At 43.7% G+C, this 18,628-nt stretch overlaps 1 protein-coding gene across 1 annotated transcript in view; it reads left to right on the top strand.

Annotated features, from left to right (window-relative positions):
• The window catches only part of LOC122799215 (myosin phosphatase Rho-interacting protein-like), a 2,938,789-nt gene that overhangs the window by 1,429,794 nt on the left and 1,490,367 nt on the right, over positions 1–18,628 (top strand). Inside the window, exon 9 of the mRNA XM_044068133.1 lies at positions 12,690–12,791. Coding sequence (XP_043924068.1) covers positions 12,690–12,791 — 102 coding nt within the window. The remainder of the gene's footprint in view (positions 1–12,689; positions 12,792–18,628) is intronic.

The following is an 18,628-nucleotide window of genomic DNA, read 5'->3' on the forward strand; positions in this document are numbered from 1 at the left end:
ACTTCTCTTCTCAAAGCTAAGTACCCCGTTGGGGAATCTTTTTCTTGTTCCTCCGATGTCAGAAAAAGTTAATAATTGTATAGCGTGTGGGAAACAAATACCTCATAAAGATTTCCACTCTTACTGTCTACCTTGCTTAGGCCCTGACCACGACGTTTCTTGTTGTCGGTTCTGTGCCAGGTTCAACTCTCGTACTATCAAACGCAGGTACGACTGGGCTTTAAATTATTTTGGCAGACGCTTCAATTACAGAATGTCGGATACTACCGGAGTTCAAAAGAAGCGCAAAGATAAAGACAGGCCTCCGAGGTCCAAACAGGACTCGTTGCAGCTGGAGCCAGCGTCCGGTTCGGCTGTCGTCAGTGAGGCGCTTTTGCAGCCCCTGTCGTCCGCCGCTTCTGAACCGATGGCCGATATGGACTCCCATGGGGAGCCATCAAGGCCCACTATTTTAACTGCTGCAGGACCTTCGGACGTCGCTCCTTCAGATGGGTCTGGAACCGCTGTGCAGGTACCGGCTTCTGAGGGGGTTTTCAGGCCTACTCACATTACTATTTCAAAGGCAAAGGCAAAGACAAAGACTCCTTCTAAGTCTAAAGTTTCAGCTCAAGCTGCTTCTGAATCCACTCCCAAGACACAAAAACAATTATTGAGGATGGCTGAAGACTTGCTTACAATGATTAGGGGTTCTCACCTTCCTCCTGAGAAAAGGCCTCGACAGGATGTTACTCTGGATTCTTCTGACCAGGCCTCTGTCTCTTCTGTTTCTTCCTCTGATCAGGACTACTCCTTCCCCCCTTATGAGGATTCGGATGCTGAGGAATCTTTGCCCTCGGCCTCTCCGCCTGAGGATTTTTCTTTTGGGGAAACCTTGCATGAGATGAGGGAACATTTTCATTGGGAAGGACAGGAATATTCTGCTTCCAAAAAGAGGCTTAGAGAATTTCTTCTTCTTCCTCAGCATAGGCCTTTAGCTATCCCTCCTGTTTTGGACATTGTGGATGATGCTTTTTCTGAGGCTAATTTGAATCCTGATTCCATGCCTCCTGCTCCTTCTAAGCCTGATAGATTTTATAGGGTTCCTGACTCTCATTTATTTCTATTTAAAAATTCTTCTGCAGACCCTGAAACTATTTCTCAGGGTTCTAAGGCTGCTAAGGTTGCTACTTCTAAAAATCCTATTCCCTCTGAGAAGGATTCTCGTGCTTTAGACAGGTGGGGCAAAAAGGTATATACTTCTGCTACCCTTTCTGTAAGGGCATTAAATTGCCAGTTTCATATGTTTAAATACCAGCAATTTCTTTTGTCTGTTTTAAAGCAAAAGCTTGCTTCCGTACCTGCTTGTGCAGAGGATAAGGAACTTCAGGATGTTTTGCATGCTACTGAATAGGTTAACAAGCATAGCTTACATTGTGGTTTTGATGCTTTGGATGCTTCCTGCAGGGCTGCTGCCTCTGGTACTGTGATTAGGAGACATGCCTGGCTTCGTGAACAAAGTTTGCCTGAACAGGTTAAGGCTAAGTTATTAGATGCCCCTGTTCAGCATGATGTTCTTTGGTTCTAAGGCTGAGGAAGTTATTAAAAGATGGAAGAAAAGGCAAAGTCCATGCAGACTGTAAAAGATTTCTTGCAGGTTCAGCCTCCTAGATTTTCCAGGAATTGGCCCACTAAAATTGGTCCTTTCCCACGCCTGACAGGCCTCAAAGGGGAAGATATAGACGCTCCAGAGGCCGTGGTCAAGGCCAGACCTCGTACAGATCTAGACAATGGACTGCTTCTTCACCTAGAAGGGGAGAAGACAGATCCCAATCTCAAAGAAAACAAACTCAATGACTCTCTCGGTTGGGCTTCAGGACCTCTTTACCTGGACGCCTCTCGGAGGAAAACTCTCTCTTTTTTACAGGAATTGGATTCATATTACCCAGGACAAATGGGTATTGGATGTGATTTTAAAAGGTTACAAGTTCCACTTTCACACTTTGCCAAGGACTCACGGTTGGCCAGATCTGCCAAAACTTCAATGGTCAGAGGCCTTAACTCAAGTGGATGCTCTTCTGGCCATGAGAGCCATAGAGCCTGTTCCACTCTTGGAAATGGGAAAAGGATTTTATTCAAGGCTGTTTCTGGTTCCCAGAAAACAAAACTCTTGGAGACCTATTCTGGACCTTTCTGTGTTAAACACCTTTTTGGAAATTCCAAAGTTCAAGATGCTCACTCTGCAACAGTTACTTCCAATGCTCTCTCAGGACACCTGGATGGTGACATTGGACTTAAAGGAAGCCTATTTGCATATCCCTATCAGACAAGACCGCAGGAAATTCCTCAGGTTCAAGGCAGGTTCGAGGCACTTTCAATTCTCTGTTCTGCCCTTTGGTTTATCTACTGCCCAGAGTCTTCACCAAGTGCCTGGCACCAGTAGTGGCTTACTGCAGACTTCAGGGGATTCAGATTTACCCCTATTTGGACGACTGCCTTATTCAGGCAGACAGCAAAGATCTTCTGCTTCAACACCTAGACTTCGTTCAACGTCTTCTCCTCTTACTGGGATTCTCAGTGAACATAAAAAAGTCACATTTGATCCCTTCTCAACAAATGGTATTCTTGGGAGCCCTCTTAAACACAACCTTACAAAGGGCCTACCTCACTCCAGAAAAACAAACTCAGCTGGCTTCTACTTTCAACACCTTGGCAACTCTATCTCAGCTCACTGCAAGGAAATTCCTGCAGGCTCTGGGCTACATGGCTTCCTGCATTCTGTTGATTCCAAACGCAAGGCTTCACATGAGAAAGCTTCAATGGTATCTGAAAAGTGTATGGTCACAGCATTATCACGATCTGGATATTCTGATTCCTCTGATCCCCTGCCTCCAGAAGGAGTTCCTCTGGTGGTCCAGGGCATGCATTTTAAACGAAGGAAAACCTTTTCGTCTCCCTCAACCTACTCAAATCCTAACCACGGACGCCTCGGATTATGCTTGGGGAGCACATTTTCTAGACAATTGCCAGCAAGGAACCTGGACAAAGGACCATCTTCACTGGCACATCAATCTGAAGGAGATGTTGGCAGTTCAAAATGCCCTTTTGGCCTTCAAGCACCTTTACAACCAGGGCCTCTGCTAATTAAGACAGACAACACCACGGTCATGTGGTACATCAACAAGCAGGGGGGATCTCATTCTTACCCCCTTTGCAGACTGGCTATGAGTTTATGGGACACAGCTCTAAATTTGAATCTGCATCTCCAGGCTCAATTCATTCCAGGAAAACAAAATCTTTTAGCAGACAGCCTGAGCAGAAACATTTCAGATCCTCATGAATGGATGCTAGACACCAACTTGTTCAAAAGGATTACTGCAGTTTGGGGATGTCCCCAGATAGATCTGTTCGCATCCCATCTCAATCATCAGCTGCCTCGCTTTTGCACCAGGTCCTTCCACAAAACAGCATGGAGAGTGGATGCCCTGTCTTTCAGTTGGAGAAGTCTGTCTGCATATGCCTTCCCTCCTCTTCCTTTACTGCCTCGGGTACTACTGAAGATAAAGCAGGACAAGCCCAAGTTCCTCATCTTGATTGCTCCAAATTGGCCTCGACAGTTTTGGTATCCGACTCTAAAGCTCCTGTTCTCGGGGCCTCCTTGGATTCTTCCACTGAACCCTTCGCTTCTGTCCCAGCATCAGGGTCAGTTACTACATTCCAACCTCAAGACCCTTTGCTTGGCAGCTTGGCTCTTCAAAGGAATTTGATTGCCTCTAGTCTTCCCAAACAAGTTTTGGATGTTCTTTTGGAGGCTAGACGGCCTAGCACTAGGAAATCTTATGCCTCTAAATGGAAGAGGTTTTCTATTTGGATGCAGGACCGAGGTTCTGATCCTCAGGTTCCTGATCTCTCCTCTATTTTGCTTTACCTTCGGAGCTTTTATCTAAGGGACTTTGTTTTCTTCCATTAAGATTCATGCTTCTGCTATCTCTGCATTTCAGTTCTGATCCTCCTGTTTTTCACATCTTTTGGTGAAGCAGTTTTGAGGGGCTAAGAATTTGCGGCCTCCAAGGACCCCTCCGGTCCCTGCCTGGGATCTTAATTATGTTTTAGAAAAACTTACTTTGCCTCCTTTTGAGCCTGCTGCATCTTCAGATATTAAGTTTCTATCTTGGAAGACTGTTCTTTTGTTAGCTTTGACCTCTGCCAGAAGGGTCTCAGAGTTGCAAGCTCTTATGGCTGTGGAACCTTACCTTATTTTCCATCAGGACAGAGTATCCTTGAGGACCAATCCTACTTTCATGCCTAAGGTGATTTGAAAGTGGCCTTGAATCAGACAATTCACCTTCCTACTTTCTTTCCAAATCCTCAAAATAAAGGGGAAAGGATTTTGCATTCATTGGATGTGCACAGACAGTTAAGATTTTACTTGGACAAGACTAAAGATTTCAGAAGGTCTAACCAACTGTTTGTTTCCTTTGCCTCCAGTTCACTTGGAAAACCTATTTCTAAACAAACCATTTCCAAATGGATTGCTTATGGGATCAGATTTTGTTACACTCATCATGGTAAACAGTTTCCTGGAACCATTAGAAGTCATTCTACTAGAGCAGCTGCTACTTCTACAGCTTTTCTCAGAGGAGTACCTACCAAGGATATCTTGGAAGCTGCCACTTGGAGTTCAGTGCATACTTTTTCCAAGCACTACAATCTCCCTTTGTTTTCTAAGTCTAGGGCAGGCTTTGCCTCGGCTGTCTTGCAGGGTATTCTTGCCTCCCCTTCTTCTATCTAAAGCCTCCTCCCTCTCTACACTGCTTTGGGATTCCACCCTACAGTTATGACTGCAACAGTGAAACACGAAGAACATAGTACAGTTGTGTACACCTACCATAAATGTAGATATTCGAGTGTCTTCACTGTTGCAGTCGGGGTTTCCCTCCCTCCTATCCCCTCTTTTCCTTTTTTGTGGTGTATTTGTGTTTCCTTGTTGGATTCATTTTTGATTTATTGGAGTATTCTGACATCTAGGGCAAGAAAGGCTGGAGAAGATGGCGTCGGCTGAGGGCTATGTACCAAGGCGTACTGACGTCAGGATACTAGCTTTTACAGCCGACGCCGGACCCAGACTTTGGGATTCTGGCCGACCTCGGGCTGCCTGCCGGCAGGAGCACCCTACAGTTATGACTGCAACAGTGAAGACACTCGAACATCTACATTTATGGTAGGTGTACACAACTGTACTTTCTCCTGTCACCTCTGTCAGACCCCATTCCTCCTTGGCAGTTTGCATTTGCCCAGGAAGAGCTGACTTTTTGATTGTTTTTGTCAGTGGCCTGTATGCTGCTATAACTTATGTGTTGCAGAAGACAGGTTCTGCTAACCTCTCAGGCTGTAGCCTACAGAGAGAACTTCACACATTTTACTCTGCTCTTTCACTCTGTTTTGAATGTTTGGGGCTTGTCGCTAGAGTGACTGTGTATGAAAAGAACTGTGAAAGTAAGTATGTACAGACATGAACATACAGTGTATCGTCCTTATGACATACCACATTATTCCTTCTGAAAATGGTGTCATGATTAACTGAGTACCATTCCATCTTCTGTTTTCTGCCTAGCTCAAGAGAGCAGATGTTCATGTCCTTCTTGGATGTGCTTTTACAACCAGTAGGCTACCACACCTACTGGAGACCAAAGAAAGGCTAAATGCCTTGACTGAAATCACTGTTGTAGTATTCCTGACATATGAATTGTCAACACTCACATCAGGCCAGGGTGTCAGTGCTTTACCTACCAGAGGTCGTATGTGTGACAAATGATCTAAGCTCGTATGCATTGGGATATATAGATGGACAAATTAACGTGGATCTTCAGAGTGTCTTGCCACCTGCCCAAATGCAGGTCATGTATCCATTGGACTGTTTGGTCTTTGGTACCTTTGCTTTAATCATTTATCGAGATTAAATGCCCCATTGGAGAACCATCATCTCTATCTTACAATATTTTTCTTGAAAGTTGTAGATGTCAACTAGGAAGGGTAACTTTGGGAATGGTATGCAGATTGCTTACAAGGACTTGTATACCAAGTGTCTTGTTTGCCTAGGCCCAGAACACTAACACAAATCTTGCTCAGTCTGTCAGTTATTCATTCCCAAACCCTTAGGTTGACACTTTCTACTTTTACCCCCTTTCTTAAAACTCGACATCTTAAATACTTGTCCCAGTCCAAGATGGCTGACTCCGTATCCTTGCACAGCCCTCTGCCACTAAGACAAAACTAGAGAAGCCACAAAGGGATTTGTAGTCCAATGTTTCTGACCCAGCATACCTGCTGAGGTTGCAAAACCCATGGTATGTCAGGCTGCTACTCAGTTGCCCAGTACCAAGACCCCGTCGGAGGTGGTTGTGGCTCCTGAGGCCTTGGAGACTGATATTTCTGAGGAACCACTTCTCTTCATCTGCGAAGGACTGCATGGAGCCCATCAAATTTTAATTAGGGACGTGAAACTGAGCTGTCTAATAGAAGTCGTACAGGGTTCTGAACCTCCACATCTCATCCAGGCAGATGTCAGGCCTAAAAAGAGAAGAAGTAAAAGACTAGACATGTGGATTCTCCATCAGCAGCTAGGGAGAAGGAATGGATAAGACTCTTCACAGGGGTGTACAAAGCTATTTTGTCTTTGAAACTTCCTTCCTTTGAGTCTCTGCAACCACAGGCTTCTCCTTAAAAGCCTTCCCTGGTTTCCTCTTGTTCTGATAACAAACAGGACTATGACTCTGACCATTCTGTGGACTGTTCCTCTTAGCTGCATTCTCCAGAACCAATCTGCTGTGATGAGAAGTACTCCCCCCTCACTGTATTTCCCCTGTTGAGGAAGCCTCCTTTGGCAAGACTATTCAGAACATGATGAGGCACTTTGATTGTCAGTTTATGCAGATCTGTAATGTTCAGAAGAGGTATTACACCCTCTGGGAGATGGGAACCTTCTGCCCCTTCTCCAGTCCCTCTTGTCCTTGAGGCTTTCCAGGATGCCTTTCAGTCCAACTCTGCACCTGATCTTCAACCACCAGCTCCTAAGAAGCCAAACAGATTTTACAAGGTGCCTGATGACCTACAATATTTATACAAGAACCTAGTGGTACACCCCATTGCAGTATCTCTTCCTTCATATATGCCCTCTAAGCTTCTGCCTAGTGCAAATGTCTTACCTGCTGACAAAGATAGAAGGGCTGTGGATAAATGGAGAAAGAAGGTTTTCACCTCTGCTAACTTTGCCTTTACAGCAATTAATTACCAGACTCAAATGACAAAACGTATTTGATTTATGTCCTGCATTACTTAAGCTTATACTAGACCCTCTTACAGCAGTCTAAGCATTAAATGCAGAGCTGACTATCACAGGCCACTCAAATTTTCAGATACAGCATTAAGTGCAGTCACTATGCTTTGGATGCTTCTTTTAGGGCAGCTGCCACTGGATCTATTATTTGCAGATATGCATGGCTTTGCAGTCAGCCTATGTCTGAGGATTTCAAATCTAAAATTCTAGACTAGGCCTTAGACAAAGACTTACTGTTTGGTTCTTAGGTGGCTAGCCTGTTAAAAACTCTCCCAAGACCAAGGTGAGGCCATTGAAGATTGCAGACACATCCTACTGCCCTCAGTTCCCAGATACTATAGGAACTACTCATCTAAATCTACCTTCTTCATTAGAAAAGATCTTAGGACAGTTCAGAAACAAAGTAATATCCCTAGGTAAAGATACTCTGAAAAAACCCATAGAGGACCTCCAGTGGGGAGGCTCCCCTTTGGAAGCAAAAGCACGTGACTACCTCTACAGCACCCCCTCCCACTGCCCTCAGTTCCATTACCCCTCTTTCCCAAAGACTGTCACTGTCCCTGTCCAGGGAGAAGGCTATTTCCAAAGACAAATGGGTCCTCTTCATCATCAGGCACAGTTATGCCATGTTTTGGGGACATATTCTGCTTCTGAAAGGTAGGCCACAAAGTTTTTAAAACCAAATATCCCTTCTGGTCCCCAGTGTACATGACATCTTGAATCAGGGCACCATCAAGCAGGTTTCAAAGGACTTCATGGGAAAAGGGTTTTACTCCAGGATTTTTCTAGTCCCACAGAAAGAAGTGGAGACCCATCCTAGACCTGTCTCTGCTAAACACTTAACAGAAGTTACCTTTCTCATAATGCTTGCTCTTCTTACTCCCCCCTGGCTTTCTTAATGTCACTAGATCTAAAGGACACCCACTTACACATACCCATTCCTCCCTCTTGCAGGACATTTCCTCAAATTTTCATTTGGCTTCTCGCATTTTCAGTTTATTTCTGTGCCTTTTGTTTTTTTCCATAGCTCCAAGAGTGTTCACAAAGTGCCTAGCTCCAGTAGTAGCTTTCTGTCCCACTCGGGGAATTCAGATTTTCCCCTACCTGGATGGCCTACTGATCCAGGCTCTCTCTCCAGAAATTCAAGTTCAGCATCTACACCTCTCGCTCCATCTTTTAACAGATCCGGATTTTACTATTAACTACAAAAAAATCACATATGTTCCCTACATAGGACCTGGTGTTTCTGCACTGCAGACTGGACATTAAAAAAAAATACATGCCTTCCTTCCACATGAGAAAGTTCACAGTCTGTCCAGTTACATTCACAATCTCTCCTCTGTAACCTATTGCTCAGCAAGGGAGATGCTAAGGATTTTGGAATTCATGTGGCAGCCACCATGCGTATGCTTCCAAAATCCAGACTTCACATCTCTGCACTGTCACCCCTTGGACCACCCAGGTTCCCCTCCTCCTGTGTTTCAAAAGGAGCTACTTTGTTGGAAGGAACAGGTCATCCTCAACCCAGGTCTGCCATTCACACCACCTCCTCTGGTTCAACAGGTTCACACAGATCCCTCTGATGAGGCATGGGGGGTATGGACAAGATCACACTGAATGCATGGGAAATAGCAGCCTCATTTCCTGAGGGAATGTGTCAGTCTGAAAGGAAATGAGGACTCTTTTTGCAATCCCTGCAGATTTTTGGCCACCTTGTGAAATCCGGACCACTCTTACTGCATGCAGATAACACCACAGCCACGTGGTACATAAACAGGGAGGCACTAGTTCTTACCAACTGTGCAGGTTAGCAGAGGAAGCATGGAATTTCTCAACCCAAATGAACATCATGCTCACAGCCACATACTTCCCTTTCAAGACAATGTGCTAGCAGACTCCCCAAGCAGCTATCTGCAGGACCACCGTGAATGGACTTTGAACAGAGAGGGTTTCCACACAATTACCTTTTAGTGTGCCACTCCTCAGATGGACTCCTTTGCATCACCAACCAGCCATCATCTTCCCCTAATTCTGTATCAGGGACCCTTGCCCAACAGCCTCGAGGACAGATGCCTTCTTCCTGTGGACAGGGAAGTTCCTCTGTGCTTTTCCTCGCCTGCTTATTCTTCCAAAAAAATTCTTCTTAAAGCACAACAGGAAGCACCCAAACATCTTTTACTGGCACCATTTTGGTCAAGGCAGCATTAGTTTCCCCAGCTGTTTCACCTGGCAAAAGGGGAATTACAGGAGAATTCCTCTTCAACCAGACTTGGTAACTCAGGAAGGAGGTTTGCTTCTCCCCCTTAATCTTCTATCTCTCATATTGACCCTGTAGATGATAGGATTTTAATTCCTCAAAGACAGTTCTTCTCTGAAGAGGTTGTTCAAAGTCTTAAAGAGGCCAGGAGACTCACTACTAGAAAATCTTACATTGCTAAATGGAAAAGGTTTTATTATTGGTGCAGCAAACATAGTCAGAGCCCACTCTTATCACAAGTTTGTTGCTGTACTGCAGTATCTCTGTGAACTTCTTTGACCAGGCTTGGCCTGCTCTTCTATAAATGCGCACCTACCAGTTATCAATGCCTGTCTCCCTCTTAGCCCTCCACTTTTGACTAAGCCAGAGGTCATTCTTTTCCTCCGGGGAGTCCTGCATTTTAACTCACTAAAAAAAAACATCTTTCTTCCATGGGATCTTAATTTTTGTCCTAAAAAAGCTTACACTGCCTCCCTTTGAACCAACGTCTTCCGCTTCTGTAAAGTTCTGTTTTTGGAAACCATCCCTCTCTTGACAGTTACGAATTACAAGCTCTCATGACCTTTCTCCCATTTTTTATTTTTCACAAGGCTAGGGTGACTGAGCTAATCCATCCTTCATACCTAAGGTAGTGAATGAGCTGTCCTTCAGTCAGGTAGTTCATCTTCCCACTTTCTTTCCCAATCTGCAGAACAGGGGGAAAAGGATCTTACATCCTCTAAACATTCACAGGCAACTGAGATTTTATCTGGACAAAACTAAATCCTTAGGAAAGGCTGACCAGCTGCTTGTATAGTATGAGCCTAAACTGGGCCAGCCAGTTTCCAAACAAGCTATCCACAAAACCAATGGATTCTGAGTAGCAAAAAAAAATAAATAAATAACACCACAAACCACTCAGTGACAACTGCTGGGTCCAATAAAGGCCGACAGTTCACAAAATAACACACTGAAGGCTCACGTAAAAGACTAAAGGAATTTAATATCCAGTACCAAATCACAAAGTTCACAGATTAAGTGCTTTCATTCCTCACAAGGGAACTTCTTCAGAATAATACTGTGTAGCTAATCCTTTCTTTTATACTTTGTCAAATGAATTTAATTGAGCAGTAATCATTCAATTAACATATTAAATACAATTAGCATCCCATATTATCTTATTTAAAGAACCACATCTAAAAAAACTTGACGTTAAAATACACACCAAATTTAAATATTTTATGTTTTCATAAAAGACATAAAATATATGTCATATACATTCAGTATATAAAGACATATATATATATATATATATATATATATATATATATATATATATATATATAAAATAAAAACTATTCCATACAAACTATTGCAGCTTGGATTTCTAAGACTGTCTCTTTCTGCTAACTCCCACGTTGGTAAAACCCTTTCTTCCTGCCCTAAAGCACATTCCAAAAGGGCAATGGCTTGTTCAGCGGCATTTCACAAAGGAATAGACTACAGGTCCATCTTAGAGGCAGCTACTTGGTCCTCTGTACACACCTTTACAAAACTGATCCTTTCTCCAGGTTCAGGGTAGCTTTCACTTGGCCTGTTCTGTCTGGGCTGCTAGACAACTCTGCTTCTCAGTAGCCAACCACTCTTCTTTCCTCCTTCAGCTGTGGGAATCACCCATATGTCAGGAATATTCAGTCAGGACATAATACAGTAGTGTAAGAATGTACCATAACAGTAGAGGTCCTGCTGATCACTGCTGTAGTATTCCACCCCACCCTCCATCCCCTCTTCTCTTTATTACTTCAACCTTCATTTTCTTATCCCCCTTTGTTTAGCCTTTGCTCTGTTACATAGGGACAGTTTTGTTACCTGTTCAAGTTACTCCCCTCCTAGCTGACCAGTCTCTTCTCTTAGTAGTCTTCAGGCCACTGGCTTGGAGATGGTCTGAGGAGCCACGCGCTGTGGTACCTTAGCTGGATGTCAGAGGTGATGACCCGTATGTGAGGAATACTGCAACACTGATCAGTAGGACATCTATTCTTATGGTAAGCTCTTACACAACTGTACTTTATTTCCTCTGGCCATAGGCTGGGAATATGTACCTGCTTCAGCAGGAGTCAGTCCAGGTAACTAGTCCAGCAGACAGTTTCTTAATTTTCTAAATACATGAACAGAATTCTGTATTTGGACGTATCTCTAGGAGGCTTTGTACCTCTTTGGCTTTGATCTTCTGTACTGTGTTCACTGCAGACATCTCTGTGGCTGCCGTCTAGACCAGCATCCACAACTTCACCAAGCATTCAATGGTTCATACAGCTCCTAGGGTAAGGGCTGCATCTGAATGAGTAGTGCTGCACTGAGTTCTGACTCTGTGTGTGGTAATTCTGTTCTCTTGCATTCCATCCCCACCCTGCCTCCGTCTTTATTGCTTGAGATGGAGCCTAAGAGTAACTGTAATTACATGTGGAAAGAAGCCTATGAAACTGAGATAGTGCAAACACAGGCATATTGACCATATCACAAAATCTTTAAAAGTGAAAGAGATGTTAGCCAGTGGTATTTAGGCACTTTAGCTGTTTACAGTAGAGCTTTTGGATGAGTTTGCAATAATGGCCACATCTTCTGTCTGCTTGGTCTCTTGCTAGAGGGAAGTAGACTGCAAGGAAGCATGCCTTTTATAGTATCCATCCCTGCTGATTCCTGGAGACGGCTTGTTAATTGGATGATGGAAACCTATCCTAACAGTGATCATCCACTGATGTAGCAAGTCCTCATACTGTAAGTTTGGGAAGACAGAGAAGTGAGTGTGAAGGGGTTCTTATCTCTGTAGATGCTGCTTTACTCAGTGGCGTGGTGTGGTGTAGCACAGTTCACATTTGTAGTATTTTTTTGTTACGAACTCTGTATACTAGCAATGCAAATTGCATGTCTTGCAGATTAAAAAAGTATCCAGAGAAAACAGCACTGTTACTACTAGTTAGCTTGCATTTTCTGTTACTGTTGATAAGGATGAATGGTGATAAGGATGCCCTGCACAGTATCGGATACAGCAGCCCCTTTTCCTTGGAAAAAGTAGGTGTCAAAAGTAAGAGTAAACTGCATGCAGCGCTTAATGTGTGTACATTTTAATTTATCCTTTAGGCAGCAAAGACTTCTGCTCAGCCATACAGTTTTCATCCTTCAGTTCCACTTCTACGAAGAGCAAAATCCCTTGACAGAAGAACAACAGAGTCTGTGATGACAGTAAGTGTTTGTCATTATTAATTTTCTGGCAACTGGTTTCTATACATTAGTTATTTTGCCATGTAGAGTTTATCAGTAAACATTTTGCTTTGTTACAAATCACTTCCATTAACATATCTACTGTTAAAATTGATTAGCTTAGAACTGAAGTGGTGGTGAAATAGATAAGTGAGAATGCAGGGGTGACCTGTGCCATGGACTTCATGCTGTCAGGTAGCTACAGCTTCCTAATGTTGACTGTATTTAAACCATGCTACAGCTTTTTACTTGAATTTCCTGCAGTCATGTTAATCTATTGTTAGTTTGTTTGTTTTTGTCTTTCAGCTTTTCCTGGTTAGGGGTCGCCACAGCGGAACTCCAGTCCGCTAATGATTGGCAGTAAAGTTTTACGTGCTGGCTTGCCGGGCCTAACGCACAACCTTCAATGAAGGAACGCCCATTCACGCATGTCGCCACACAGAAGACGCTCTGACCGAGAGTCGAACGGGCAACGTCTAACTGTGAGGCGACAACACTATCGCAGCACCAAAAGCTAACGTATACAGCAGCCCATATTCAAGGGCCTCTCAAGCAGCAAGTCACAGTGTGCAAAGGCATAGTCGAATATGTATAGGTAGTGGATTCCTTGTGGGTCATCATGAGAAGTAACTGGGGGGGGGGGGAGAGTCAGCCTGCTGCTATTGATGTTTCCTCTGATTTATAGTGGTGGACATTCCAGTTATTTCTGTCCTGTTTGTGAAAGGGCATTTGTTTTTCTTTCTGTGCCATGTGTGAAACATCATTTCTGCAGAAAGTAGCTGTCAGTATCCATATTTTCAGATGTGCATGTCCCTCTAGAGTAGGTGTAGCTAGTCATACACCATGTAAGCCATGGTGTACAAATTCATTGTTATGATGTAGCAGCATTTTTGCGTACTCCAAGGCACTGTATGTCATCTCCTAGACTAATAAAAAGATCACAGGTAAGCCGGCAGTGCAGCTGTGTCAGATATACTATATATGTTGATTATTTTACCAGCTGTCCTTGTGTCAAATTATAGCATATGTGCTGCTACATTTTTAATTGCATAATTAGAATGTATAATGTAAAACAAAAGGTGGGTGTGTTGTATGGGTTAGAAGTATAGGAGTTTGGGGTACAAAATGGACATTTCTGGCTTCACCCCTGCCCTCTTTTGGTTTTAAGCTTTCATTATAGCTTTGTGTGCCCAATACTGTTTAATGAATTGCATCTGTAGAAGAGGAATTGCTGTTGTGTATTTTCAGTCGTGTGCTGTTATCTTTGCTGTCTGCTTTAGAATTGGTTCATGACAGTGGTTTGTATTTGCTATGCCGTTTTACCTGTTCAGAAACCAGATTTAAACAGCTGAGCATTTGCTCCTGTCCGGGCTTGCATTCCAAGATATGTATTTTGAGTCAGACTCTGTATTACAGAATATGATGTTATGTAGTAGTTTTTGTTTTGCCTGTAGGACAAGATGCATGGAAATCCAATTCTGTGCCAGACCCCAGAAGAATCTCTACAAATAATACCACATTGGTCAGTCCTTGGGTCATTACTTGTGCCTTGTTTGGAAACAGCACATAAAAAAGATCTGGTCATTACAGTTTACCATAGTATGCAGATGACATCATTTGCACCCGATTATCTCTGAAAGCAACAAAAGACTGTCTTAAAAAGAAATTTGTCAGTTTACAAAATGGTGTTGACACAAAGTGGCCACAGCTAAAGTTCTACTTGTAGGGTCTTCAATTCATTTTCAATTGTTCATGATAAGTTCTATTTCCTGTCTTAAAACCAGCAGAGAAATAAAGTTGTTCTGTTTTTTCTATCCCTTATGCATGGATTAGAATATGGACAGGAAACAGGAAATTCTGGCAGGGATGACAGCAACATCGTGCATTGATCTTTACTACCCTGTCAGAGGCAACCCTATTTGTCCCACAACCTGTACAGTGTGTGTTGACATGGAACATTATCCCGTACTTTTTCATGTAGCTGCACTCAGAACATTCTAAAGCATTGTTTGTATGGCTCTTCACTGCCAGCTCAGTATTGTCTAGCTCTAGTTGACACTTCAGGGACCCAAATCAAACCTCATTGCCATTAGACTGGCATTATGTTTTACAAATTTTTTTATTTTTATTTATATATTTTTTTTTGCTTTTAAGTAATCCCTTCTCATTCTAACAGCCCAAAGATCTGTTACCATTTATTTGATATAAGAAAAGCTTGAGCTGAGCTCCAGCTTCCCAGAGGTCATTACGTACCATGGGAAGATGTTCTTTTTTTTCTGTTTTACTCTTCCTACCCTTTGCTTCCATCATTCCCTTCCCTGGCAGTAAGTTCAGGAATGCCAGAGTTCAACCCACTGTCAACCACCCATGTTAGTGCATATATTTTAAAGATACATAGATATCTCAAGGCTACAAAGTCTTATGGTCATTCACACCTTGCCAGGACCTCCAGACGGGCCATAACAGCTAGTCCTGGACTATATTTCTGACTACCCATCCAGTCACCTAGGGGATGTGGAAGATAGTGAGTTATGCTACAGAGGAACTGCATTCCCGAGATTTGAGAGATGAGTTACAAACCTGTCCTTCATTCATGTTTTATTAATCTGTTGTTGAAGATTTAAATTCCTGGTTCTAGTATTGGTGGAGACATTGGACCTCCAGAGATGCAGGAGTTTTAGGATAACTGAGTCTCCAGTCTGCAGTCTGTATGGCATTGAATGAAGAGATAGAGCTTCCATCCTCTCTTGAGCACACAGGGGCTTTAAGCCTATGACCTTTTTTGATTAGGAAACTTTGGGGTCTTTCAGATTGTTTTATAAGTTTAGTGAAATAAGTCACAAAATGGGAGTTGTACTTGAGAACAATCTGATCAGAGCTGAGCATAAAAGAGTAATTACTTTTTTAGACCTTAATGGTATTCCTTTGGCAAATAGTTGGACTAAATAAAAGGATTTCCTGACAACCATTGTCACATGATGGTCAAAAGAAGTGGAGTTGTCAACCTAAGTATCAGGCTACATTTTTGTTTTAGTGGTGTGTAGTCAGTACAGTATGATGAGGGAAAAGATTGTCTACCAAAACTGATGATTTTATACTTTTTAGTATTTAGATTGAGCCCATTCTTAGCATACTAAGAGTTTATTAGAGAGTTTGTTCTGGAGGGTTTGGGGAAAAGGGTAACTTAACAACAACCCTCAATTTGCAGATGTCCTTCAAGAATGCAACTGCAGTCATAACATGTGGGTTGTCCTGCCTCAGGCAGCCCTCGGTCGGCCGGATTCCAAAGTCTGGGTCCGACGTCGGCTGATGTCGCATTTCTCTCCGACGTCAGAGCGGCTGGAGTATATAAGCATCAGCCGACGCCATTTTCTTCAGTCTTTCTTGCCGTGCGGTGCCCGAAGCAGAAGCAGTTCGCAAGTGCCGGTCAGTCAGCTCCTGTATTCTACGATACCGAAGTCATCAAAAAAGCTAAGTACCCCGTTGGGGACCTTTTCTTGCCTCAGCCGATGTCAAAAATTACTGAAAAAGTTAACAATTGTCTTTTTTGTGGTAAACAAATACCTCATAAGGATTTCCACTCTTACTGCCTCCCTTGCCTGGGCCCAGACCACGACGTCTCGGCCTGTGTAGCCTGTGCTCGCTTCAACAAGCGCACTCTCAGGCGCTGGACAGAGTTCGCTGAAGACTTTTTCGGCGATAAATTTGCTTACACCATGCGGTCGGATCTTCTGACATCGCAAACTCCCAAAAAGCGAAAAGACCGGGACCGACATCCTCGGCCCGCGTCTACCACCGACTCCACGCCAAAACCTAGCGCGAGTGCTCCGGTTCCCTCTGAGACGGTCTCTCCACCGCTTCGAACCGAAGACACCGCATTACCGACGACTCCGATTCTAGACATTACTCCAACGCCAGTTATAGATTTTCCTCCGGATACCGAAACCGAGGAAATGCCCGAGACCATTGCTGTAGACAAGGTCACTCCTGTACGTGGAGCTGCCAGGCCTCCTATGGCCATGTCTATTAAGGCCTACACTAGGGCTAAGGCAGCCAGCAAAACAAAGCATATTACTTCTAAATCCTTACCTCAGCCGACTCCGGAGACACAAATTATGTCCATGGCTGCTGATTTAATTTCCATGATTAGAGGTTCGCAGACCCATCCTGAGAGAGCATCCCAGCCTCCTCCTGATAAAAGGCCCGGGTTGAACCCTCTGACCCTACTCCTTCAGATGAAGACTCTGAGGGCTCTGTCCACTCTGATAGCCAGGAAGAGCTCTTCCAGACCTATGAGGACTCAGATGCAGAAGATTCCATACCTTCGGCCTCCCCTCCTGAGGATATTTCTTTTGGAGAAGTTCTGCACACCATGAGGGAACATTTCAAGTGGCAGGGCCAGGAATATTCTGATTCCAGGAAACGCCTTAGGACTTTCCTTAAGAAGCCTCAGCACAGGCCCTTAGCTATTCCTCCTGTACTTGATGTTCTGGATGATTTGTATTCTGATTCTAGTGCTACCCCTGATACTCTCCCTCCTGCACCAGCCAAGCCTGACAGGTATTACAGGGTCCCAGAAACTCATTCCCATTTATTCAGGGCCCATACTGTTGATTTGGAAACTATTTCACAGGGGCCTAAAGGAGTTTCAGCCTCCACCTCAAAAAATCCTTTGCCCTCCAACAGGGAAGCAAGGTCTTTAGAGAGATGGGGTAAAAAGGTTTACACATCCACTACCTTATCTATGAGAGCTTTAAATTGCCTTTTTCATATGTTCCAATTTAAGGATTATCTCTTAGAAGATTTACAAAAAACACTAGCTTCTCCTGATCCTTTAGACAGGAAGACTTTGCAGGAAGCTGTACATAACACTCAGCAAGTAAGCAATCACTTCCTGCAGTGTGGATATGATGCACTGGAAGCTTCATGTAGGGCAGCTATGACAGGGGCAGTGATGCGTAGACATGCTTGGTTAAAAGATCAACCTCTACCAGATCATGTAAAAGCAAAACTTCTGGATGCACCTTTGGAAAAGAACAAGCTTTTTGGTGCAAATGCTAAGGATGTGCTAAAGACCATCGAAGAAAAAGCAAAATCGGTTCAAACTGTAAAGGATTTCCTACAGGTTCAACCCCCCAGATTCAGTAGGAATTGGCCTTCAAAAAACTGGTCCTTTCCTAATCCAGAAAAGTTTCAAAGGGGTAAGAACAGACGTGGCCGAGGAAGAGGCCAATACAGAGGCCCTTACAGGGGACGTCAATGGCAGCCAGGAAACCAAAGAGGTGACGCAGGGGTTTCTCCTGCCCAACAACCACAATCTCAATGACTTTCCTCTACTACCGCCTACCAGGGAACAACTAGAAGCTCCCTTGGGCGGGAAATTATCTCTGTTTGCAGAAAACTGGCACAGACTGACAAAGGACAAATGGATTTTGGACATTATAGACCGAGGGTACAGGTTTCATTTTCATACCTTACCAAGAAAACAAGGCATGCCAAATCTACCACAACATCAAAGGGCAGAGGCTATCAAGCAAATCTCTCTGCTAACTGAAATGAAAGCAGTAGAAAGAGTTCCACAACAAGAACAAGAACAGGGGTTTTACTCAAGACTGTTCCTTGTTCCAAGAAAAGAAACTCAATGGAGACCAATACTGGACTTGTCCGCATTAAACACCTTTCTCATAGTACCAAAGTTCAAAATGCTGACTCTACAGCAACTCCTTCCCATGCTGGGCAAGGAGTCGTGGCTGATTATTCTGGACCTCAAGGAGGCATACCTGCATGTCCCTATCAGACACAGTTGCAGAAGATACCTC

The sequence above is a fragment of the Protopterus annectens genome, chromosome 4.part0 (assembly GCF_019279795.1).
Source record: "Protopterus annectens isolate FY-2018-M chromosome 4.part0, PAN1.0, whole genome shotgun sequence".
NCBI lineage: Eukaryota > Metazoa > Chordata > Ceratodontiformes > Protopteridae > Protopterus > Protopterus annectens.